At 42.6% G+C, this 26,653-nt stretch overlaps 1 protein-coding gene across 4 annotated transcripts in view; it reads left to right on the top strand.

Annotated features, from left to right (window-relative positions):
- Positions 1 to 26,653, top strand: part of myripb (myosin VIIA and Rab interacting protein b) — a 175,621-nt gene that overhangs the window by 3,703 nt on the left and 145,265 nt on the right. For all 4 annotated transcript variants that reach the window (XM_064941846.1, XM_064941845.1, XM_064941844.1 and 1 more), the window contains exon 2: positions 9,988 to 10,169. In XM_064941846.1, the coding sequence (XP_064797918.1) occupies positions 10,060 to 10,169 (110 nt within the window). In that variant the 5' untranslated portion in view covers positions 9,988 to 10,059. The remainder of the gene's footprint in view (positions 1 to 9,987; positions 10,170 to 26,653) is intronic.

Raw genomic sequence — 26,653 nt, 5'->3', positions numbered from 1 at the left:
TGGGAAAGGTTTTCAAAAAATAAGGCAAATTTGTTCAGCATGAGTAAAGACATGTACATATCAAATCAAATGTATTTATATAGCCCTTCGTACATCAGCTGATATCTCAAAGTGCTGTACAGAAACCCAGCCTAAAACCCCAAACAGCAAGCAATGCAGGTGTAGAAGCACGGTGGTTAGGAAAAACTCCCTAGAAAGGCCAAAACCTAGGAAGAAACCTAGAGAGGAACCAGGCTATGTGGGGTGGCCAGTCCTCTTCTGGCTGTGCCGGGTGGAGATTATAACAGAACATGGCCAAGATGTTCAAATGTTCATAAATGACCAGCATGATCGAATAATAATAAGGCAGAACAGTTGAAACTGGAGCAGCAGCACGGCCAGGTGGACTGGGGACAGCAAGGAGTCATCATGTCAGGTAGTCCTGGGGCAAGGTCCCAGGGCTCAGGTCCTCCGAGAGAGAGAAAGAGAGAGAGAAGGAGAGAATTAGAGAATGTACACTTAGATTCACACAGGACACTGAATTGGACAGGAGAAGTACTCCAGATATAACAAACTGACCCAGCCCCCCGACACATAAACTACTGCAGCATAAACACTGGAGGCTGAGACAGGAGGGGTCAGGAGACAATGTGGCCCCATCCGAGGACACCCCCAGACAGGTCCAAACAGGAAGGATATAACCCCACCCACTTTGCCAAAGCAGAGCCCCCACACCACTAAAGGGATATCTTCAACCACCAACTTACCATCCTGAGACAAGGCTGAGTATAGCCCACAAAGATCTCCGCCATGGCACAACCCAAGGGAGGGGGGCGCCAACCCAGACAGGATGACCACATCAGTGAATCAACCCACTCAGGTGACGCACCCCTTCCAGGGACGGCATGAGAGAGCCCCAGTAAGCCAGTGACTCAGCCCCTGTAATAGGGTTAGAGGCAGAGAATCCCAGTGGATAGAGGGGAACCGGCCAGGCAGAGACAGCAAGGGCGGTTCATTGCTCCAGAGCCTTTCCGTTCACCTTCCCACTCCTGGGCCAGACTACACTCAATCATATGACCCACTGAAGAGATGAGTCTTCAGTAAAGACTTAAAGGTTGAGACCGAGTTTGCGTCTCTGACATGGGTAGGCAGACCGCTCGCTCCATAAAAATGGAGCTCTATAGGAGAAAGCCCTGCCTCCAGCTGTTTGCTTAGAAATTCTAGGGACAATTAGGAGGCCTGCGTCTTGTGACCGTAGCGTACGTGTAGGTATGTACAGCAGGACCAAATCAGAGAGATAGGTAGGAGCAAGCCCATGTAATGCTTTGTCGGTTAGCAGTAAAACCTTGAAATCAGCCCTTGCTTTGACAGGAAGCCAGTGTAGGGAGGCTAGCACTGGAGTAATATGATCAAATTGTTTGGTTCTAGTCAGGATTCTAGCAGCCGTATTTAGCACTAACTGAAGTTTATTTATTGTTTTATCCTGGTAGCCGGAAAGTAGAGCATTGCAGTAGTCTAACCTAGAAGTGACAAAAGCATGGATTAATTTTTCTGCATCACTTTTGGACAGAAAGTTTCTGATTTTTGCAATGTTACGTAGATGGAAAAAAGCTGTCCTTGAAATGGTCTTGATATGTTCTTCAAAAGAGAGATCAGGGTCCAGAGTAACGCCGAGGTCCTTCACAGTTTTATTTGAGACGACTGTACAACCATTAAGATTCATTGTCAGATTCAAAAGAAGATCTCTTTGTTTCTTGGGGCCTAGAACAAGCATCTCTGTTTTGTCCGAGTTTAAAAGTAGAAAGTTTGCAGCCATCCACTTCCTTATGTCTGAAACACATGCTTCTAGCGAGGGCAATTTTGGGGCTTCACCATGTTTCATTGAAATGTACAGCTGTGTGTCATCCGCATAGCAGTGAAAGTTAACATTATGTTTTCGAATGACATCCCCAAGAGGTAAAATATATAGTGAAAACAATAGTGGTCCTAAAACGGAACCTTGAGGAACACCGAAATGTACAGTTGATTTGTCAGAGGACAAACCATTCACAGAGACAAACTGATATCTTTCCGACAGATAAGATCTGAACCAGGCCAGAACTTGTCCGTGTAGACCAATTTGGGTTTCGATCTCTCCAAAAGAATGTGGTGATCGATGGTATCAAAAGCAGCACTAAGGTCTAGGAGCACGATGACAGATGCAGAGCCTCGGTCTGAAACAAACAAACAAAACAATTTAATCAATTTAGATTTCTTTTTTAATCAAGGGGTATAAATAATTTCTGAAGGCACGGTAGGCTTCAAATTAAGATTCAAAGATGTCTGCAGAAAAAACATCTATGTTTCACAAGTTTAGACATCACAGTACAGCAGAGTACAATACAGTAGAGTACAATACAGTACATTATACATTATTCACTACTTTTACTGTACCGTACGCAACTGTGCTTCACTGGAATGTGCTGTCCAAACTTGTGAAACATTGTTGTCTATGATTGGTTCCAATTTGGTCTGTCACCAATCATGGACGTCTACGTTTGGGACAAATCACGGCCAGTCCGGACCAAAAATCTACATCTGTAGACGTTGAAATCACGGCCGGCCCGAACCAGATCCAAACACATCTGTGGGTGTTGAAATCAAGGCCAGGGCGGACTGACCAAATTTAAACTGCTTTTTAACTTCCATGGATGTTCTTTGTCGGTCAGTGCTCAGTAGGTGCAGATGCTGGTTATAGTAAATGTAAAGAGGGGGCTCATGGGTGAGAGAGAGAGAGATGAGCTGAACTTGATTTCTGTACTCTGATTTCCCATTGTAGCCAATTGAATTGCAGTATTCCGTTATAGATTTTTTTCAGTAATTATGTTACTGAATGGGTAACAATTCTGAGTTTTAATAATAAATTAAAAAAATGATAAACTGATATATCTAACTAACTAACTAACTAACTAACTAACTAACTAACTAGGCAGGCTTGGGCGGTATCCAGATTGTCATACCGACCTTGTGCCATACCGGGATATTCGGTAATACCGACACTGAACACAAGGAGCACTGTCTTCAAACCCCACTTATACTCTGTAATCGGAAGGTTAGCAATGCTAATACTAAGTACATGTAAAATCCCAAAGAGAATGCAAAGAAGCGCATTGCCAAAATTTGGTACAGTTTCTGACCTAAACTACACAAGTATACAAATAACTCAAAAATACTACTCACAGTTTACCTCACGCATGAAACAAATATTAGCCAGCAAGGCTCTTGATCCAGGAGGGGATCCTCTGCTGTTACCAAGCGAAAGCTTGATTTAAGGAAGAAGCTAACAACTGAGCTAGATAGTTAACTAGCTACTAAATTAGCAAACCAAATACACAACTTAGAGCATTTAGCACATTTTAGACAGTTAATTGAATAGTTATAAGATATCTAGCTGGTGAATTCCATACTGTAATCACCTGGCGCATGCTGCACAACAGTAAGTGACTCACAAGGCTCTGGTCTCTCGTCATTGTATGCTTGTAAACCAACACCATGTGACGCGTGACTGGGGACTACCATAAGCTTCATAATAATGTGACAGGTGAGTTAAAGCACATTGCGTTCTTCATCTCATAATGTTTCCAAATACTCTGGTATATGGTATAGCGTCCAAGCTGGTCTACCTTCTTAATTGTTACTTGTGTAACTTTCATTATCCTCCCTGCTCATGCTGCAGAGAAATGTGAAGATATCTTAAAGATATACATTTTTTGGTAACGGAATTACAAGGCACAAGGCAATGTTTGTTACAGAAGGCAAATAATCTATCCAAAACTAAATATCTGTTGATATTAGTTGGCAGGGGTCTTCACTTCAACATGATTGTGTTTTGATTTATTTCTAATACCTTTTTTTCAGACTTTTTTTCTGGTAGACATTTTCTAAGACCCCTTTTCCATATGTTTGACCAGAAATCAAAGCATTACTTAACTAATTTTTAAGATGGGGAAATGGTTGAAAAATGTATCTATGCCTCCATTTCCCCAAAATATAGAAGTAGCTTTCATTTGACACTCAATTTGATATGCTCCTATAATGTTGGTACTGTTGGGTTCAATATTTTGAACATTGAGATGAAATAAATGATAGAGAAGAATCAAAGGAGAAAGTTAATGGTTCTCTGAAGAAGGCTTTGGAATGTGTTGATGGAGGAGAGGAGAGCGACGTGTTGATATAGGTTAAGACAGATGGATATTGGTGGAGGGGTTGAGGTGAGGGGTGAGGTCAGTTCCCCTTAAGGGAGTAATCAGGGTTAATAACATGGTTACCTTCTTTCCTGTGGAGCCATACACTGTAAGAAGGAGGAGTGTCTTAAGTGGGATAAATATATCTGAGTGGGACAAATGTTGAGTTGTCTGTTTTCAGCTGTACAGAACCTTTGGGGAATGAATAAACGTGGCTTCTCTAGTGTCTGTGAGTTATTTACTCTGGAAAAATAAGAACCTAACAGTCCTTAGGGGAGTAGGTAGAAATTTCCCGTAGACGTGGATCTGGGGTTCGTACCTGGGGAAAACTTCACTCTGAGCGTAGGCTTTCTGTATGGGAGTGTCTGATTCCCTGTCTTTAGTAGACATAAGTCACATGACACCTGTTGTGATTTGGTATGTTGTTGTTTTCATTCACTAGTGCATGTAAGGACTCACTGAAAAAAAGCAACCTTTTCTCTTAGCTCTTTCAGGTAAATTTAGCTATTGTCTGGGAGTTCACATGTCTTGTAGGATTGCGATAGACCATACCCATTTTATAAGACATTGAAACGTTGTGGACACAATCCCCAAGCACCGTAGCAGATCAGCACAGTTTGGTATCTGTAGATGGGTCCCGCGTGCCTACGGCCCAGTACATCACTGGGGCAAAGCTGCCTACCATCCAGGACCTCTACACCAGGCGGTGTCAGAGGAAGGTCCTAAAAATTGTCAAAGACCCTAGTCATAGGCTGTTCCCTCTACTACCGCATGGCAAGCGGTACCGGAGTGCCAAGTCTAGGACGAAAAGGCTTCTCAACAGTTTTTAACCCCAAGCCATAAGACTCCTGAACAGGTAACAGACCCCCCCCCCCCTGTTACTCTCTGTTTATCTTATATGCATAGTCACTTTAACTATACATTCATGTACATACTACTTAAATGGCCTGACCAACCAGTGCTCCCGCACATTGGCTAACTGAGCTATCTGCATTGTGTCCCACCACCCGCCAACCCCTCTTTTAATGCTACTGCTACTCTCTGTTCATCATATATGCATAGTCACCTTAACCATACCTACATGTACATACTACCTCAATAAGCCTGACTAACCGGTGTCTGTATATAGCCTTGCTACTCTTATTTTCAAATGTCTTTTTACTGTTTTATTTCTTTACTTACCTACACACACACACACACACACCTTTTTCCCCGCACTATTGGTGCCTGTTAGTAAGCATTTCACTGTAAGGTCTACCTACACCTGTTGTATTCTGCGCACGTGACAAACTTTGATTTGATTTGAAATGGCACCCTATTCCCTACATAGTGCACTACCTTTGACCCATTTGGGATGCAAACAGTGTGTAACTCACACATCCCACTGTGCTGCTGGATTCAGGAATGCATCATAAATGGAAACGGTCTTGTGGGCAGTGTGAACGGTGGCTTCCACGGAGCTCAAATCTCTGAGTCACCGCGGCGAGCAGATGCGCTCTGACACACACACACACTCAAACACACACACTGGCGTAATTGATGCCCTCCACCCACTGTCCTTGACATGACTACAAAAAGCAGGACTGAATAATTGCCGCCCCCTGTGGGTTGTGAGTAATGATGCATTTTCCCTCCTCTAGTCTATACAGTAATTGTATTTTGGGCTCTGGTCAAAAGGAGTGGACTATATAGGGAATAGGGTGCCATTTGGGATACAGAATATGACCTACCTACCTATATGGCCCTCCCCAAGGCAGATGCAGTACAATAGACCAAATAGCGCTGTTCTTTTCTCCTACTGTACGTAAGAGACCGAGCATTCAGCGAGAGGAAGTCCAGAGTCGAGGGGTAGGACGATTGATGGCCTTGTACTGTATTCTCCCCTTGCTCCCTCTGTCATCACCATGATTCTTTTTTTATCAGGAGGGACACAGGCATTGTACCACGGGGTGTCTTGAAGCCACTCGTGTGCATCTGCTTTCTGAATTTGTGTTCAGAAGCAGGTTCCAATCAGGCAGAAATACAAGGAAAGAACAGCATGGTATTGCAACCTTCAGAGTGGGATATACAGTAGAAAATGCCAGGACACTTTCCCACTGTGAATGCAGTGCAATTGTATTTTGGGTTATTTAATTTAACTTTTTAATTACTTTTAGATTTGTATTTGTTTTATTATGTTATCTTGTACACTTATTTGTATTTAATTAGAGATGTTGTATTTTATAATTGGACTTTTTACCTATTTTGTTCAACAACAAAAAATGACATATTTTTGACAAATAAAAGCATTTTTATATAGTAAACACTTGGCCTTCTCTTGATTTAGTGAAATAATTAGCACCCCAGTAGTGTAGGGGTTCTATCCTACAATCGGTTGAAGGAGAAACCAACTTTTGAGTGTTATGGAAGTGGCTAGTCTTCATAGGTGTAAGGATAATTAGGAGTCTGAATCTTGGGTATTTGGTGCAGGAACTTTTAAGCTAATATTCTATAAGAGGTGCAGGAACTCAAGTAGTAGATCATTTAAGATGCTGGAACGCACTACCGGTGTGCTCCAGCCCAGGTCAAGCAGCATTGGTGGAAAAAGTACTAAATTATCATATTTGAGTAAAAGTAAATATATCTTAGTAGAAAATGACTCAGAATTGAAAGTCACGAGTAAAATACGACTTGAGTATTTGGTTTTAAATATATTTAAGTATCACAAGTAAATTAAATGTCTAAAATGTACTTAGACCAAATAGCGCTGTTCTTTTCTCCTACTGTACGTCAGAGACCGAGCAATATACAGAAGTTTACAAACCTTAGCCAAATACATTTAAACTCACAATTCCTGACATTTAATCCTAGTAAAAATTACCTGTCTTAGATCAGTTAGGATCACCGCTTTATTTTAAGAATGTGAAATGTCAGAATAAGAGTAGAGTGATTTATTTCAGCTTTTATTTCTTTCATCACATTCCCAGTGGGTCAGAAGTTTACATACACTCAATTAGTATTTGGTAGCATTGCCTTTAAATTGTTTAACTTGGGTCAAATGTTTCTCATAGCCTGCCACAAACTTCCCACAATAAGTTGGGTGAATTTTGTCCCATTCCTCCTAATAGAGCTGGTGTAACTGAGTCATGTTTGTAGGCCTTGTTCGCACAAGCTTTTTCAGTTCTGCCCACAAATGTTCTATAGGATTGAGGTCAGGGCTTTGTGATGGCCACTCCAATACCTTGAAGTAGCTAATCTCTGTTCATCATATATGCATAGTCACTTTAACCATATCTACATGTACATACTACCTCAATCAGCCTGACTAACCAGTGGCTGTATACTTTTATAGCCTCACTACTTTTATAGCCTCACTACTGTATGTAGCCTGTCTTTTTACTTTCTTTACTTACACCTAATACCTTTTTTGCACTATTGGTTAGAGCCTGTAAGAAAGCTTTTCACTGGAAGGTCTAATACACCTGTTGTATTCGGCGCACGTGACAAATAAACTTTGATTTGATTTGTACACACCTCCCAGAGATGTGTTTATAACATACAATATGATATTGGAAATTGATTTCCAATTAGATAGCGGCGGCAGGTAGCCTAGGGGCGGCAGGTAGCCTAGGGGCGGCAGGTAGCCTAGGGGCGGCAGGTAGCCTAGGGGCGGCAGGTAGCCTAGGGGTGGCAGGTAGCCTAGGGGCGGCAGGTAGCCTAGGGGTTAGAGCATCGGACCAGTAACTGAAAGGTTGCTTGATCGAATCCCCGAGCTGACAAGGTAAAAATCGTTAAGGCAGTTAACCCACTATTCCTAGGCGTTCGTTATAAATAAGAATTTGTTCCTAACTGACTTGCCTAGTTAAATAAAATAAAAAAATAAATAAACCTTGTCAAAAAAGGTTCTGATGATGAGGCTTGAGCAAGACTGAGTAAATGAAGTGATGATGTTCATGTTGTCTAGGTCAATAATGTAGCACATAATTGTCGGATCTTATGAATCTCCATTCTCTCCATCCCCTCTCATCTCACTCAATAGGGATGTGCTGCATCCACACTCATACGCTTGTACCATATGATAACTTTATTGTCCATTTACATAGAAATGCATTTTGTGAGGTCATCAATAGGGATGCACCGATATGACATTTTTGGCCGATATCGATATCCAATATTTACCTTGCCAAAATGTATTTATTTAAAAATTGTAGTGGCCTTTTTAAGCATTCTAGTACAGTTAAATAGTTGAAACACACACTGACCAAAAATATATTTTGTTGGCATTTACGTATGTCAACATTACCAGTAAAACATAATCAAAACCTATTTCTTTCACCACCTGTGTTGTTTTGCTGTTCATTTGTTCAGTCGTTTCATTCTCAACCAGGATTTCGTCATGCATGTCAAGCAGTGAAGTTTCCGCTCTGTCTGTCCGTGGCCTCTTCGGTCGTGGGTTCTCTTACTTCGGTGCGCACTGTCACTGTGTCCGTTACCATCTTGTCCAGCTGTGTCTAACATTTAACATAAACCCTGTTTCTTGTCTGCATTGACGTAGCGGCCCATGTACCTAGCATCGAGCAGGGTGGCGACACCGTAAAGAGGCTCAGAGAATGCCACCGAATCACTTGTTCACAGCCTCGAGTAGTGTATTTTGCAAGTTTTAACCATACGGTCTCCGTCGGCAGTTTTGTTGATCAGGTGTTTCAATGCAATGACAGAGGGTATCACGTCTGCTGCAGACGCAGTTGATGAGCTTGTTTCTCAAGTCAGTTGTTTCGAATGGAGCGAGGAGTGTGTTCATGTTTACAAGTTTCAAACATGTTCTCAAATGGCAGAAGCAGTATGAGAACCAGCACATTCTTGAGCAATACGGCTTTCCTCAGTATCAAATCATTGTCGACCCACTGTGCTGTCAGACTCAGCATGCTCATGAGTCTGACATCGCTGGTCCAAATGTCAGTCGTGAAGCTAATAGCAGTGACAAGTAGCTCATGGATGTGCGTTTCAACAATACTGTGTAACTCCTGTAGGGCAACATCTGAAAAATAGTGCCTACTTGGTAGTGTGTACCGGGGCTCGAGGTGTTCGACCAGTTGGCGAAAGCCAACATAACATCATCCATGACAGAGAACGGGTGATTGTCAAGGGCAATTGAATTCCATTATCTTGGCTTTAATGGATTTCGCCTTTGAGCTGTGTCGCTGAAATTTTCTTACTCTTTCAAATGACTGCTCGACTTGAAATTGTTTAGTAGTTGGAAGTGTGCGCTTAGTTTTTTTTCTGCTCTTGTTCTACGTAGTCGCTGAAAGTCTGATGCACTTTCAAGTGAGTAATTAGGTTTGTGGTATTGAAAGATTTCACTCTCTCCCTTCCTCTGGAAATAATAGCAGCACAAACGTTGCAGATGGCCTTTTTGTTATCATCCTTTGAATCTTCAACATAGATCCACACAGCAGACATTGTGGGCTAGGTTAGGAATGCTGTGTTGCACGTGTAGCGCTGTATTTTTAGTGGCGTCATTACGTCATCTACCTACGTTATAAAGGTATGCAGGTCAGCTTTGACATCGGTTTTGCACATTGGCGTTAAACTGAACATCGGGCCGATGCGGCATTTTTAGCTAATATCATCCGATTCCGATATGCTTACCGATATATCATGCATCCCTAGTCATCAATACACTACAGTACAACATAACACAAAGCAAAACCGCTGGAACATTTAATGTAGAAAGTCTTGATAGACACAGTTATGGACCGTCTCCACCACTTCTCTCTAAACCCCCTCTATCTCCTACCCTGTGCAGGGTTGTCCCTGCCCCGGCCTCCCGAGTGCCCCCCTGCAGCAGTACCCCGTGGCGTTGGCAAGGCCAGGAGAGATGGGGCGCAAGCTGGACCTGTCGGGCTTGACGGACAATGAGGCAGAGCACGTGCTGAAGGTGGTGCAGAGGGACATGAAGCTGAGGAAGAAGGAGGAGGACAGGCTCAGGTGAGCTGGGGAACTGGGGGAATTGATGTGGGGTCGGGAATGCAGGATGGGGCCCCCCCCCATTCTGTTAAAAGAGGGATTTGCTGTTCAGATATTTGAGAAAATGTACGATATTTGGTAACATTTTACTCCTGTGTCAACCAATTTACCACTTAAAACAAACAAGTTGTAAATTAACAAAAATGTGGTGCCCCCAGGACTCTACCTGGTATACGATCCCCCTTTAATACACACATTTTTGCTGATAGCTGTGCTATCCTAATCTGTGACATACCTGCCTGACTTTTTCTGAGTTTGGGGAAAGATAGTTGTGCTGATGCTGCTGGATGTAAAGAGGGAATAAGTTGTGACTGTCTCTTACGCCTAGTCAGACTGTGTGGATGTCAGATACTGTAGGGGTCTCGGGGTCAGGTCTCAGAGTGCCTCAGAATGCTGTTCTTCTTCACACAACCCTGAGAGACAGTTCCTTCTGTCAGATGCGACAGGCTTCCTCCCTCTCCTCTTTTTCCTCTGTCCCTCTTCACATTTCCTCCCGACCTCCATCCCTCACCCTCTGACAGGCTGTAACTACTACAGGGGCGTATTCATTCCGGAAATCGTTTACTGTTTTTTAAGAACCAAACGGAAGAAAACCGAGCAAACAGTTTTCTATTGGACAAATTCAGGTAGGTCCCACCCCGTTTCTGCGTGATGAACACATCCCAGTCTTACTCCCTCTCCTCCTTCTCCTCCGCCTCTCTCCTCCATCTCTCCCCCTCTCTCTGTGTGACAGGCTGCAGCTAGGGGATACAGTGTTGTGATGTTGACAGTCTCCCATGGGGAACTGTCATCAAATGTATTGGCAGATCAGACCGTCTGGTTTGTGATGCATCAGCAAGCCTATGTTGTGGTGGTCCTGGTGGACGCCTCGAGCCATTCAGAAATGATTATACAAATCTATCAAACTGAATATGGAAATATGTGTACATATTTGAGGGTTGTCAAGTTTCACTTCCTACAGCATTTTTTGTTTGTTGGTAAAGTATTATGCTCCCCTGTCTCCACGTTTGATCAAGAGCCCAATAGTGTTTTTTTCCACTGTATTGCAGTAGCTGTTTACACTTGTTGGCAGTTTGATCTTATAGGCCTATCATACTCCAGAACACCACAGGGATGACCTGCCATGGGATGATGTGTATTGGAATTATTTCAGTCGGTTATATAATAACATTATCATATCTTGCGTTGCCAGACTCTGTAATCTCACATTCACTCTGCTTACGAGGGTAGGGCTGAATCAAGGAAACATTGTTATTGACCAGACAGCAGGCAGCAGAGGTTTTGAGTCAGCTACACTTCTGGGCCTCGTCTAATCAAGACTGGGCTACAGCTGGCTCGCTTCCCCATGAATTACTGTGAAATACACTATTTTCTCTCTTGCAAACTCTTTCAAATGATCAAAAACAAAGAAACCTTTGAAAAACACGATGTCGAGCCAATATTGGTGTTTCTCCCCATTTTTTTTAAAAAGCTAAATGCATGTAAGGATGTGAAAACATGCACATTTTCATTGGCAATACAGGGGCTCATGAAATAAATAACCAAGGTAGCTTTGTTGGAGTCACAATCTGGAGCAAAGTGTTTTGAAAGACTGTGTAACTGTCTTAAATATACTAGAAGCCCACTGACAACAAATTGAATTACGTCCTTTGTTTTCTTTTTCGATTTGGTGTCTATTGTTTCCCGAAAAGTAATTATGTTTAGTTTCTCTGTAGACTCTCTCTCTGTTTCATAACAGAATCAACGGTGTGCAGTAATCTTTGCTCTTGAGAAATCGATAGTTCCCAGTCGAGGGCTCTCTGAGCAGTGCTGAACACCCTCTCAAATTCAGTCACGTCTATCACACTCCTGCGGTTGAGGTTGGCTTGAGTGCAGGGAATGCTGGGAGCTCCATACAGTTAGGTTCAAGTGCACAATAACGTCTTAATGGCAGTGATTTCATTCTCAGGGGTCCACTTCTTTGGCACAATGACGGAGGCCAATGCATCTCAAGAAGCAGACCACATGCACAGTCGACCACACAGACTGGGACAAGTGTGTTCTCTTATTTCATGGCTGTTTTACATTATGAATGATTCTGATTTGACTTGGATTTTCAACCCAAGCAGAAAACGGTGCGGTAATCTGCGTGACAATCATCCAGAGATGTCTATGCTGTATTAAAATCACAACAACAGTTAATAGACATATGGTGTTGTGTCTGCTAGTATAAATGTACAGTGCATTCGGAAAGTATTCAGACCCTTTGACTTTTTCCACATTTTGTTACAGCCTTATTCTAAAATGATGAATAAAACTATATTGAATCCAATCTACACACAATTCTCCATAATTATAGTGAAAACATTTCATTTTTTATACATATTTAAAATTAGAAATACCTTCTTTACATAAGTATTCAGACCCTTTAGTATGAGCCTCAATTGAGCTCAGGTGCATCACGTTTCCATTGATCATCCTTGAGCCGTTTCTATAACTTGATTGGAGTCTACCTGTGGTAAATTCTATTGATTGATTGGACATGATTTGGAAAGGTGCACACCTGTCTATATAAAGTCCCACAGTTGACAGTGCATGTCATAGCAAAAATTAAGCCATGAGGTCGACGGAATTGTCCGTAGAGCTCATATACAGGATCGTGTATATGAAAACATTTCTGCAGCATTGAAGGTCCCCAAGAACACAGTGGCCTCCATTCTAAAATGGAATAAGTTTAGAATCACCAAGACTTTTCCTAGAGCTGGCCACCCCACCAAACTGAGCAATCAGGGGAGAAGTGCCTAGGTCGAGGAGGTGACCAAGAACCCGATGGTCACTCTGACAGAGCTCCAGAGTTCCTTTGTGGAGATGGGAGAACCTTCCAGAAGGACAACCATCTCTGCAGCACTCCACCAATCAGGCCTTTATGGTAGATTGTCCAGACGGAAGCCACTCCTCAGTAAAAGGTACATGACAGCCCGCTTGGAGTTTGCCAAAAGGCACCTAAAAGACTGACCATGAGAAGTATGATTCTCTGATCTGATGAAACCAAGATTGAACTCTTTGGCCTGAATCCCAAGTGTCACGTCTGGAGGAAACCTGGCACCATCCCTTCGGTGAAGCATGGTGGTGGCAGTATCATGCTGTGGGGATGTTTTTCCACAGCAGGGACTGGGAGACTAGTCAGGATCAAGGGAAAGATGAACGGAGCAAAGTACAGAGATATTCTTGATGAAAACCTGTTCCAGAGCGCTCAGGACCTCAGACTGGGGCGAAGGCTCAACTTCCAGCAGGACAACGACCCTGCACACAGCCAAGACAATGCAGGAGTGGCTTCGGGACAAGTCTCAATGTCCTTGAGTGGCTCAGCCAGAGCCCAATCTTGAATCTCTGGAGAGACCTGAAAATAACTCTGCAACGGTGCTCCCCATCCAACCTGACAGAGCTTGAGTGGATCTACAGAGAAGAATTGGAGAAACTCCCCAAATACAGGTGTGCCAAGCTTGTAGCCTCATACCCAAGAAGACTTGAGGCTGTAATTGCTGCAGAAGGTGCTTCAATGAAGTACTGAGTATATATTAATATTTTAGAATAAGGCTGTAATGTAACAAAGTGGAAAAATTCAAGGGGTCTGAATACTTTCCGAATGCACTGAATGTGTGTGTGTGTGTGCGTGCATGTGTGTGTGCTAATAAAATTATGGTTTGTGTGTGTGTGAGTACGCTTTCATTCAACCGTTATTGATCTATTTGTGCCGTGCAGCCAGGCACATGCTTGATAAGAAGGATCAACCCAGAATTCCACATTTCACAATGTTCCAAGTGACTAGGTTATAACACCAAAAAACAAAGCCTGTTGTTCTCCTTTTGATATGAAACACAGTTGTAAGGAAAGTACTGTTGTGAACATTACATTAATAATATCAAAGCTATTGTACATATGAAAACAGTAGCAGATGGTATTTGGTTGTTTCAGGGTGTCTTCCCCCAAACAAATGAGGGCGAAACCCCCAGGGGTTTTGCCCTCCATGCGTGGCTGACGTTTGTTTCTTCTTTTTTAAATGCCAGCCCGTCTTGAGTTATGAAGTGTCCCATGAATCCTTCACAAGGCTAATTAACAAGTCGTCTCAGCTGGCACTTTGAATGCTCCATTTTAATTTCCCTAGTGTTGTCTACTAAGAAATGTTTAGAAACTTAATTGATATTACCTTCTGTCAGATAAGTACTGGCCTGTCAGAAAAATGTAAATATTCAAATGATGTGCATGTAATCAAACCTGGGTACAATCTCAGCTTTCCTGGACAAATGAAGTTCTGCGATGTAAGTCCCGGGTTGACCTCAACAGTGAAATGAAGGGACTTCTTAAACGTGCTACGTGTTTCTACTACTACTGCTACTACTACTGCTGAGTTTTCTCACTGATTGTAATGCCAATGAGTTACATTGTTTAGAATGGATTGCTACTGTATGTCAACATTGTTAAATATTGGCATGCTGAGTCCTACAGTATATTTCCGTCAAATGCTTGATCAAACAGCACTGTGAGCCGTTGCATCATGTGTTCCATTCTCTGATTGGGTGTGATCATTTTGACCCAATTATGATGTACAGTTACAGCATTAGCTGTCCAACCTCTGGCCTGTTTCCACCTGTCACTGTAGCCAGCCTGCTGGAGTGTGTCTCATCAAACCAGCAGAGGGAACAGAGTTTTAGCCCCAGAGCCCAGTCAGAGATGGATTGCTTAATAAACAGCGCTATGACTCCCAAGGGCCAGGAGGAATGATCAAAACGACTATCCATTCACCACTCTTTGTTTCCAAGCTTCTTCCCAGATTGTTCTCTCTTCTTTGCTTCTGCCTGCGGTAGCAGTAATTACTTCTGCAGATACAGGCGATTGAGCCATTAAAGGACTCTGCCTTTTCCTGACATGATAATGCCAATTACTCTGCCCATGCTCCGTCTTTACACAGCTCATAGACAATGCTATTAATGAGCCTTGACAAGTCTGTCTTTACCGCCGTCGACCAAAGTCAAGTGTCTGCATTTTACAATCCTGTCTGTGTGAAGCTTGTGGTCCATGCAAGGTAAAAAATAGCATTATAATCGAACGATGTCTGGTGACTAATTTGCTATTCCTTTGTCCCATGTAGACCAATACCTTTCCTCTCTCCTCTCTCTCAATTAAATTCAAGGGGCTTTATTGGCGTGGCATATGTTTACATTGCAATAGCAAGTGAAATAGATAATAAACAAAAGTGAAATAAACAATCAAAAATTAATAGTAAACATTACACTCATAAAAGTTCCAAAGTAATAAAGCTATTTCAAATGTCATTTGTCTATATACAGTGTTGTAATGATGTGCACATAGTTAAAGTTAAAAAGGGAATATAGATAAACATGTGTTGTATTTACAATGGTGTTTGTTCTTCACTGGTTGCCCTTTTCTTGTGGCAACGGGTCACAAATCTTGCTTCTGTGATTGCACACTGTGGTATTTCACCCAATATGAGACTTTATCAAAATTGGATTTGTGTTGAAATTATTTGTGGGTCTGTGTAATCTGGGGGAAATATGTGTCTCTAATATGGTCATACATTTGGTAGGAGGTTAGGAAGTGCAACTCGGTTTCCACCTCATTTTGTGGGCAGTGTGCACATAGCCTTTCTTCTATTGAGAGCCAGGTCTGCCTACGGCGGCCTTTCTTAATAGCAAGGCTATGCTCACTGAGTCTGTACATAGTCAAACCTTTCCTTAAGTTTGGGTCAGTCACAGTAGTCAGGTATTCTGCCACTGTGTACTCTCTGTTTAGGGCCAAATAGTGTTTTATAGTTTGCTCTGTTTAAAAAAAAAATCTTTCCAATATGTCAAGCAATTATCTTTTTGTTTTCTCATGATTTGGTTGGGTCTAATTGTGTTGCTGTCCTAGGACTCTGTGGGGTCGGTTTGTGATCCGAGCCCCAGGACCAGCTTGCTTAGGGGACTCTTCTTCATCTCTCTGTAAGTGATGGCTTTGTTATGGAAGGTTTGTTTCTCTCTCTGTTTCTGTCTCTCTTTCTCCCCCCACCCTTGTCTTTGGATGTGCTGTCTCAAGCATGCCCCCCCCCCTTCACTCATATGTAGATAACAAATCTGGAGCTGATTATTGAATGGTGTAGGTTTTATGGAAGTGATTTTAATTGGTCAACCTGGAGCATCATAAATCTTTGGAAAATAAAGTGTCAGGGCCAAACAAGTGCAAGGCTGTTTTGTCGCTTGTAGAGAGGGCCTTCGTAATGAGACATTTGATACCATACCGTTTATCATACTGGGTGGTTGTGGGACTAGTTTCATAAAATAGGGAACTGAAATGTATACTGCATAATGACTGCTAGTTTTGTAATTGCTGTTGCGCAGCGATTTGTTGGACTAGAATCAGAATAACTTGATTAGCCAAGTACATTTATATATACCAGGAATTTGACCTGGTGAAAGACTACCTTCCTGTATCAAAGACGACTTTGAACAGTATTAAAGTGTTATTTGTTTTATACTTGTATCACCTGCCAATATTTATTTTGATATGGTACAGACATGGTCAAATCAATTCAATACACAATTACTAAAATAAATAAATAAATATTGAAATGCAGAGCTCTAGGCAGAGTCGAGTCTGGGTAGTTTCATGTTTTTTTCAATTTCTCGGTTTTTATAAAAAATGTATCCCCTTCCCGAGGTATGTGCCTCATCACAATTCTATCTCGGTGATCTACGGACAGGTCCTTGGACTTGATGGTATAGTTTCTGCTATGACATGCACTGTCAACTGTGGGGCCTTATGTAGACAGGTGTGGATATTCATAAATCATGTCCAAGCAATTGAATTGGCCACATGTGGACTCCAATCCAGTTGTAGTGCCATCTCAAGGATGATGAAAGGAAATTGGATGCACCTGCGCTCAATTTGAAGTGTCATAGCAAAGGGGTGTCAATACTTATGTAAATGAGCTATTTCTGTATTTCATTTTCACTTAATTTGCCAACATTTCAAAAAACATGTTTTGACATTGTCATTATGGGAAGAAAAAAATATTTATTAAATGTTGAATTCAGGCTGTAACACGACAAACGTGTAATAAGTCAAGTGGTATGAATATTCTGAAGGCAGTGTATTTTTGAGTGAGATATGTCAAGGAACCAGTATAGAAATGCATGTGGTGTGTGTGTGTGTGTGTGTGTGTGTATAAGCAGTAGTTGTATATGGTGAGCCATGACTAGAATACAGTATATACATATAAAGTGGTTAAAACAGTATGTAAACATTATTAAAGTGACCAGTCTTCAATGACTCTATGTACATGGGGCAGCAGTCTTTAAGGTGCAGGATAGGGTGTCGGGTGGTAGCTAATGACAGTGTCTAAGGTTCAGGGCAGGGTACTGGGCGGAGGCCTGCTCGGGATGACTGTTTTAATAGTCTGATGGCCTGGAGATAGAAGCTGTTGAGCAGTCTCTCAGCCCAAGTTTTGGGCTGACTGCACCACCCTCTGAAGAACCCTGCGGTTGTGGGCGGTGCAGTTGCTGTATAAGGTGGTGATACAGCCCAACAGAATGCTCTCAGTGGTGCATCTGTAGAAGTTTGTGAGTTTCTTATGGGCAGAGTCAAATTGCTGTTGCGCCTTGTTCACCATGATGTCGGTGTGAAGGGACCATTTCATGACCTCAGTGATGTGCTGAGTTTGAGTTGGAGACATGCCTGTCCACTCACTCATGGGTGAACAGGGAGTACAGGTGGGGGCTGAGCACACACCCCTGTGGGGCACCAGTGTTGAGGATCACTGTGGTGGATGTGTTGTTGCCTGCCTTCACCACCTGGGTTCAGCCTGTCTAGGACCCAGGTCCCTGAGCTTAGTGATGAGCTTGGAGGGCACTATGGTGTTGAAGACTGAGCTGTAGTCAATGAACAGCATTCCTACGTAGGTATTCCTCTTGTCCAGGTGGGATAGGACAGTGTGCAGTGCAATGGTGATTGTGTTGTCCGTGGATCGGTTTGGTTGGTATGCAAATTGTAACGGTGTTAAGGGATTTTTTTTAATCAATAATGACTTATGTATTCATTTCAATCAGGACGGACTAATCAGAATACTATTATGTTACTGTATAGATGTATGAATTTTCTTTTAATCCTAGTACTGAATATAATGTGTGTAAATATAATCAAGAATTAGAACAATGACTGTCTGTTCCTTGGTAGAAATGAATTAACTTATAGTCAGACTGGCTAGAATGCTTATCTACACAGGAAGACCTTGGCTCTGTCATAAATTATATTAAATTGGTAGGGAGACGATGTGGGAAGGCTTGAGATACTGCCTTTGTACCAGGGTGGGAGAAGAGATGGGACAGTTCGAAAACTAATGACGTCATTTTCAGTTTATAACCTGTGGTAAACTGTATCGTGTTCAGGACACTCGAATAAATGCTACTGATTTGATTTTGAGACTGGTCTCTGTCCATTTTATGCAAATAAGGGTCTTACAAATTCTTAGGAGTGGACAGAGTGTTGAATTGAATTAGTTAAATAAAACATAAAGGAATTTAATTCCTGTAACAATTGGTCCTTTAAACCCGGATCTAAAGACCAGTCTCTGCCATCTGAAGGTAGTATGCCGAAAATCGTGCACGAGCGCATCTAGTCCCATTATTTTAAGACCTGGGCTCTGAATTGAGGTTAAAGACCAGGCCGGTGTACACCCAGAACAACAGGGACAGTGACTAGATTCCAACGAACATTGCTTTTCCCAGTCGGTGACAAGGTCAGTAGCCTATATTCTCGATTCTGGGGGGAATGATTTAAGTTATCTTTGATTTGATGTTCTGAAAGGTTTAGAATTTATCAAGAATAGGAGCTTTGTTATTCCAAATAGATCCAAAAGGTTGTGTATGACTGATATACACTGGGTTTTTTATAGCTCTGGCAGGTTCGAGACAACCTGAGGTTAAGTGCACACCATAAATAAACTAGCTTGATAGATCCGGGTGCCTTGGAGGCCAGAGGGGTTATTAAGATGGGGCATGCAGTCCAAATGAGGAGAGGGAAGCCAAAATCTAGAGGAATGGGATAAAAGCCAAATCTATAGACGAGGTTCCAGGAGAGAGGGAAGCCTAATATAGCGAAGTGAGACAAGATATTGGTGTACTTTAAAAGTCCTATGAGGCAACATGAAATAGGAGATTAACTAGGGATTTACGACCCCTGGGTAATAGCTTATAGTTGTAAGGGTGAGACATGGTATCTGATCGAGAGTCAACGCTATAGACAACGTTTCCACAAAGGAGAGAATGCACACCATAAATAAACTAGCTTGATAGATCCGGGTGCCTTGGAGGTCAGAGTGAAACCTAAAATAGTGGCGTGAGATTAGTGTACTTTAAAAGCCCTCCGACACAACCGGAAATAAGATGTTAACTAGGGATTTACGACCCCTGGGCTTATAGTTGTATAGGGAAGACACAATATCCGATCAACAGTTAAAATTATGGATAAGGTTTCCAAAAAGGAGAAAGCACAAATAGAAATCCATACACTTAGATTTGGTCTTGCCCATAGTGGAGTTTGGAGTGTGACTGTTTGAGGTTCTGGACAGGTGTCTTTTCTTCTGATAGCAAGTTCAAACAGGTGCCATTAATACAGGTAACGAGTGGAGGACAGATGAGCCTCTTAAAGAAGAAGTTACAGGTCTGTGAGAGCCAGAAATCTTCATCTTCTCATCTCTCATCTTTTTAAGTGGGAGAACTTGCACAATTGGTGGCTGACTAAATACTTTTTTGCCCCACTGTACATACATCATAGAAATATATACACATAGATATGGATTAATACCATAGCTACTGGGAGCGGCAAGGATTTATTAAACATGAGCAGTAAAACCTCAGAGGTCCCGAAATTAACGGGAGATGAGAAATATATGCAGGAAGAAGATAAGAGGAACACCTATTTTAGCCAGACATGGAGGAGTAAGTACGAATTTGATGAATGTTTAAATAAAGGGGCGGCAGAGTAGCCTAGTGGTTAGAGCGTTGGACTAGTAACCAAAAGGTTGCAAGTTCAAATCCCCGAGCTGACAAGGTACAAAATCTGTCGTTCTGCCCCTGAACAGGCAGTTAACCCACTGTTCCTAGGCCGTCATTGAAAATAAGAATTTGTTCTTAACTGACTTGCCTGGTAAAATAAAGGTCAAATAAAAGAAAAAAAAAGAAAAACTGGAATCGATGAATAAACAAATAAATAGGGTTAGTGGAGACAAACTGATACTGCTAAAATAGTCAGGAAGGGTTTAAATTAGGACTATTTTTCTGGGAATTCTCGGTGCCGGAGTTTGCGACTACAGACAATTATAATGATATAGTTATTGGCGGGGAAACTCAATCACTTCAATAGTGGGACACTAAGGTTCGTATCTCAGCTTTGACACCGATAGACTAAAATTGATTTTAGATTGTAATTCAGCTATTTGTATGTTTTGCCTGGAAAAATACGGTCGCTAGTGTTTGTATACGATATGAACTGATCGTTTTTAATATGTTGTTTAGGTTGAATTTAGAGAAGAATTCATTCAAAATAATGGCGAGGCAATTTCGATGTAATACGTTATGTTGCCCAAAATGATCTGCTGGAATAATGTATTGAGACTGGAGTCGTATTTAAATAAATGTATCATAGAAGAGAAAGTTACCTAAACCTGATTTAATTTTAAGGAATAACAGAGAGATACGATAAAGTTTTGTGCCATCAGGATGTTATATATTTTTATGAATCGACTGACATACGATATAAATTTAGCAAAGAACATGGTACGTTAAAATTTTGGGGTATAGAAAGTTGGGAAGTTCGGTTGGTTTTACTTTTTCGATTGAGTTCTGCTTTAAATTCTATCTGAATAGGGGATATATATTTGACAAGAGGCAATAACGTTCCTCAAATTATGACAGAGAAAATGGGTTGTGGCATTTAGAGGGAAAATGCGTGCATTATAGCTTTGAGTCACTTTTCAAAAGTGGCTAAAAGTTCCAAAAATATTTTTTAAAAAGGAGCTGAATATCATAAGGATAGTCTGAAAAGATGCTACAGCTAGCAACAGAATTGCTAGGCGTTCCATTGGGCTACATTTGGCTATAATATAAGGAGGTAAGAATAGTTGAATCGTAAAAGGTTGTGGTTGTTTCCTGGGTATTGATTTTTGGTTAGGTAACGCCAGTGAATTCGAACAAGAAGTTAACGTATTCTAAACATGATCTGTTTTCATTACGGGGAACAATGAAAAGTCTACAATAGGGTATGGCTGACTGGGACATGTTTTATTTTAAAGGGACAGTGCATGTTTATCACAGTTGTTTGAGTGTAATGGCAGGGTATAAAGTATTTTGGGGCAAAAATTTGGAGAAAGACTGAATGAGTTACATGAAAGATCGAGGAAATTTAAAGCAAATGATTTTAGGGGATTATCATAATTATTAGGTTTTGTTTTTGTAGTAAATGTTTGTGCGTTTGGGTTAAGGAGATTTCCCTGTTTCCAGAGACAAGATATCTTAAAGGGGTACACTCACATATGGAATATTAGGAGTTTTATTTTCTGAGTTTTAATTAGACAAGCGAAAAATTTTTTTAAAACAAAGGGTTCTTTAATATGTCTAATATGGTATGGAACACTAATGTAAAGGGGTGGTGTAACCTTTGACCAAGTTTCCATGGCTCTCCCAGTTGGTCTGAACAGTCACAGGGGGGAGCCATTTGAATAATTAATTTGTGGTCATGGGTGATACTGGTTTTTAAGGTAAATTTATTATAATGGAGTTTATAGTACTGCAACAGGAACAGAAATCATATTAATCATCGATAATAAATGGGGGAAGATGGTCCTTTGAGGTTTGGACAGGACACCGTTATTAAGCCAATAGCGGCGGAAAATACATGAGAGAAAAGGCAATTTTATAAGCATTAATTATTTATGAAAATAAACAAGTTGCAGTTTTTAGGGATGGTAAATTACGGTAGATAAGGTATCTCAAACTATGCAACATATACTAAATTATTGATGTGACTGATTTTTTAAGGTTAACCCATGTTATTTTTAGATACAATACAGTGGATTCCTGAAGGTGAGATGTCATTAACACAGGAAAGAGAGAGGATATGGTTAGCATTCGTTTTGGCTTTAATTAACCATTAGAATATTTTTTCTTTAAATAGTATTAAAGTTTGACAGGGATATATGACATCTGTGGTGATTCAGGATTAGGGATAGGATCGAGAACCTTAATTAACCTATATAAGGACTTTAGAAATTGACACCATAGACATGTTTTTCTAAAAAAAATCCATGAGTTTAGATAAAGCCAAACAGTGAGACATTTAGTTCAAATTTGGAAGCAACACATAGTTGTTACAGAGCAGAGAGGAAATGAACATAGATACCTCTTAAAAGTAGATAAGACACTTGACAGAGAATTGGACATACATGATAATGTCAGAACATAAGGATAATTTACTAATCTTACCTAAGTCATTATTTAGAGTAGATAAGGTTGTTACCTGGGCAGAGCCAGGTATCAAAAGGGGGATGGGTAAATTGTGGTCTAGGATAGGACACTTAGTGGCCTATTGGATAATAAACAAATAATGTATATATATATATATATTTTTAGCTAACAAGTAGGCATAGAAGTTAAAGATATAATCAGATAGAACATATGAGAAACTGTTTGTTAACCAAACCTGTATGTCCAGGATTTATGCACTACAGGTGAACTACAGGATAGGGTGATTCACTCAATCCAGTCCCGAGGAGAATAGCCGGGAAGCAGCACAGTGGGGCGGGGCCATACCAAGTACTCCTGGTGACTGCCTTCGCGGTAAGGATAGCCGAAAGAGCTACCTGGGTGCATATCACACATTGTAAGAGGGTAGGACACACTGACACTGTCGAACAATCACAGAAGTAGGAGAGGAACCGCAACTAATAGGGTCCGGGGGTCAAACTCCTACTGAAGATTCCCTTATACCCGACTTTTCCCCAGCTGTGAGCGTTCATAGAAGTGAAGTGATGTCTTGGCCTCTTGCTGCTGATATGTTTTCCGGGAAAAGGGTGGGGCTTCATCGGAGTGCTGTTTGGTCTGAGCTGTCTTATCGTGGGTGCCATATTCCTGATACAGCACGTCCCACCTGAGTATGCGGAGAGTGGTAATTTGACCCATGGTTTAGACGATGAGGATTTTGTTCCAAACAAGCATAAGAGATCCCTAGATCTGGGAAGACAGGAAGATAGAGTAGAGGTTGGGAAGGATGTCTCAATGGAGTTTTATGTAGACCAAATGGGGTCTCTAACTACATGGCAGTCTAGGACTCTGAGCCATTATGGTATATATCGGTGCAGGTCCCCATGTTGGTCGTGGACACAGGTTATAGCTCATACGGAGAGAGAGGGCTATATGAATCCACTCACCCAGTATGGAAGGAGGTGGAGTATAGTGAAGGTGAGTTTTTTTACTATAATCCGGAGATAGGGATGTATTGCATAAAGATACGCCTTACCCTTAAGAAAGTAATGAAAGAGGATCTAGGGTTATGGTTGTCACGCCCTGGTCGTATTATATTGTGTTTGTCTTCATTTATTTGGTCAGGCCAGGGTGTGACATGGGTTTATTGTGGTGTGTTTTGTCTTGGGGTTTTGTGGGGTGTTGGGTGTGTGGCTTAGTGGGGTTATCTAGCAAAGTCTATGGCTGTCTGGAGTGGTTCTCAATCAGAGGCAGGTGTTTATCTTTGTCTCTGATTGGGAACCATATTTAGGCAGCCATATTCTTTGAGTATTTCGTGGGTGATTGTTTCCTGTCTCTGTGTTAGTTTGCACCAGATAGGCTCAGTCACTTTGGTTTTTAATTTTTCCTTGTTTTGGAAGAGAAGGGAACGTGAGCCGGGTGCGCCATTCTCCTTGCGGAGATGGTGCAAAATCCATCAACACGGTCGGTCCCTGGGATTGGGCTGGCCAACACGATTCGGTTTGCTTGGAAGGAAAAGGAGTTGGAGCCTTTAGGACGGGAAACTTTTGGAAGGATAATATTGATGGGGATTCTAAAGCTGACGGTGAAGGACGTGTTTTGTTTCCAAGGCAACTCGTTGGAGGGAGCATACGACGTGGCACTATATACAGAGGAGAAACACGATGATATCCTGAGAAGGGCAAGAGCAGTGGGAGGTGAGAGGCCGATGAGCCACTATGAAATAACAAGCCTGGCGAAGAACAACTTTAGGGTTGTAACTGTCAACATTTACAACCCATATGTTAAGGACGAAGAGGTGAGGGCCTTTCTGCGGAGATACATGGATAACGTCTCCTCAGCAAGGCACCTCAAAGACTCCCTTGGGTTTTGGAATGGGAGGAGAGGCTTCCAGGCCCTCCTCAGGGAGGACCCAAAGGGACATGGTGGCTACCTCCCTCCTCCTGCTATGTTCTCCCTAGGGGCTGACAGGGGGACGTTGTTTTATGCACGTCAGCCCCCATTTTGCAGGCGCTGTATGGCCTACGGTCACATTTTCGCCTCGTGCAGCACGGCATGCAGATTTCGAGGATCTGAGGAACACGAGGCGAGGGATTGTGACAAGCCTAATGCGTGCCACGGGTGTGGCTCATCAACACACCTGTGGCGGGGGTGCCCGGCTCGTCAGAGGTCATATGCGTCTGCGGCTGGGGGGGGAGCAGGAGCGGGGGATGGGGGAAGAAGAGGAGGGGAAGGAAGCACGCCTCATGACCAGAGTACAGGTCCAGAGGGGAAGGCCGCAAGGAAGGAGGAGGAGCAAGAAGCGGCGGATGGAAGAGAGAAGGAAACGGAAGGCACGGGAGTAGGAGAAACAGGAAAAGTGGCGGAAGAAGGCAACCGAGTGGAGGAGCATGAGAGAGAAGAAAGCGAGGGAGGAGTTTTGGAGAAGGAGACGGTGGAAGAGCAAGTGGACTGGGGGGAAAGTGCCCTGGTGGAAGAGATGAGGGGTATGGTGGAGGAGCTGGCGGGGGGGAGGGTGGTATCTCTCCAATGCCGCCATCACCAAAGAAGAGAATGAAGAGGAGGGTGCGATTGGCCGACAGTGAGAGGGAGGGGATGGCCAAGAGAGTGATGGGGGTGGGAGAAACTTCTGGGTTGCTGCTGGTTTCCCCAGGCCCTCAACTTCTGTTGGGTGGGGACACACCTAACAAGACTCAGGACTGGGTACAGGAGGAGGTGGGGAGTTTTTTGTTTTGGGGACTCAGCCTCCCCAATTTTTTTTCCAATCCAGCTGCAGCACTGGGGAGGGGGAGGATTGTGGGGGTAGACCCAGGGTGCAGGGCACCCCGGAGCCAAACACTATTCCTGCATCCTGGGTTGGTGAGATGGAGGAAGAGGGGGGGGGGATGTCGGGAGTACGGATGGTGTTCTCACCGGTAGATATGGAGCAGGGGAGCATCGGGTGAGTCTCCTGTTTTTTTTTCTTTTCTGTCTGGGTTTAGAATTTGAGTGTATTACATGTTTTTATTTCATTCTTTCATGGTCTAATTTTACTTTTGTTAGTTTAAATGTAAGGGGTTTAAGGGATTTTGTTAAGAGGAGGGCGGTTTTTAGTTATTTGGAGGGTGTGGGGTTTGATTTTTGTTTTTTACAGGAGGTTCACCTGAGGGATGGAGGGGATGTTAGTAGGTTTAGAGGGAGTGGGACAAGGGGGAGTCGGTTTGGGGTATTGGGGGGGGTGCACTCATCGGGGGTAGGGATTTTGTGTGGGCACAGGGAGGTAAAAGTGGAGGATTCTTTTGTGGTAATGCAGGGGAGGGTTATAGGGGTGGATGTCACGATAAGGGATTGTAAATTTAGATTAATGGTGGTGTATGGGCCACAGGTGGTGGCAGACAGGAGGGAGATGGTGGACTGTCTGACGCCCCTGTGTGTCACAAATAGGAAATTAGTGATAGGGGGGATTTTAATACAGATTTAGGAATAGGGGGGATAGCAGTGCAGGCGCCATTGCCGGGCTAATGGCTTGCCATGGTCTGGTAGATGGTGGTCTGCACACTACTCCGAAAATGGCCGGTCCTACATGGCGCAACTCCAGGGGGGTTGAGCGGAGGCTCGACTATATTTTTGTACCCAGGTCTTTGGGTAAGTTGTCTGGGCGGCTGTTGCCTGTTTTCTTTTCGGATCACGACGGGGTGCTCCTGCAGGTGGGGTCGCCAGTCTGCCTCTTTGGTAGGGGGTACTGGAAGTTAGATCGGGATGTGCTGGAGGAGCAGGCTTTTGTTGACGGGTTTTATGGTTTCATTTGGAGGCTTGAAGGCCTCCGGTCCATGTGCGAGGGGGTGTTAGAGTGGTGGGAATTAGTTAAGGTGAGGATTAGGGCTTTTATAATAGGATATTGCAAGAGGAAAAAAAATCGAGGAGAGGAGGGAGGTGGATCGTATCCAAAGGTTAATT

The sequence above is a fragment of the Oncorhynchus masou genome, chromosome 28, assembly GCF_036934945.1.
Source record: "Oncorhynchus masou masou isolate Uvic2021 chromosome 28, UVic_Omas_1.1, whole genome shotgun sequence".
Taxonomy (NCBI): Eukaryota; Metazoa; Chordata; class Actinopteri; order Salmoniformes; family Salmonidae; genus Oncorhynchus; species Oncorhynchus masou.
The sequence above is the reverse complement of the archived record's forward strand: the minus strand, read 5'-3'. Positions and strand labels throughout refer to the sequence as shown.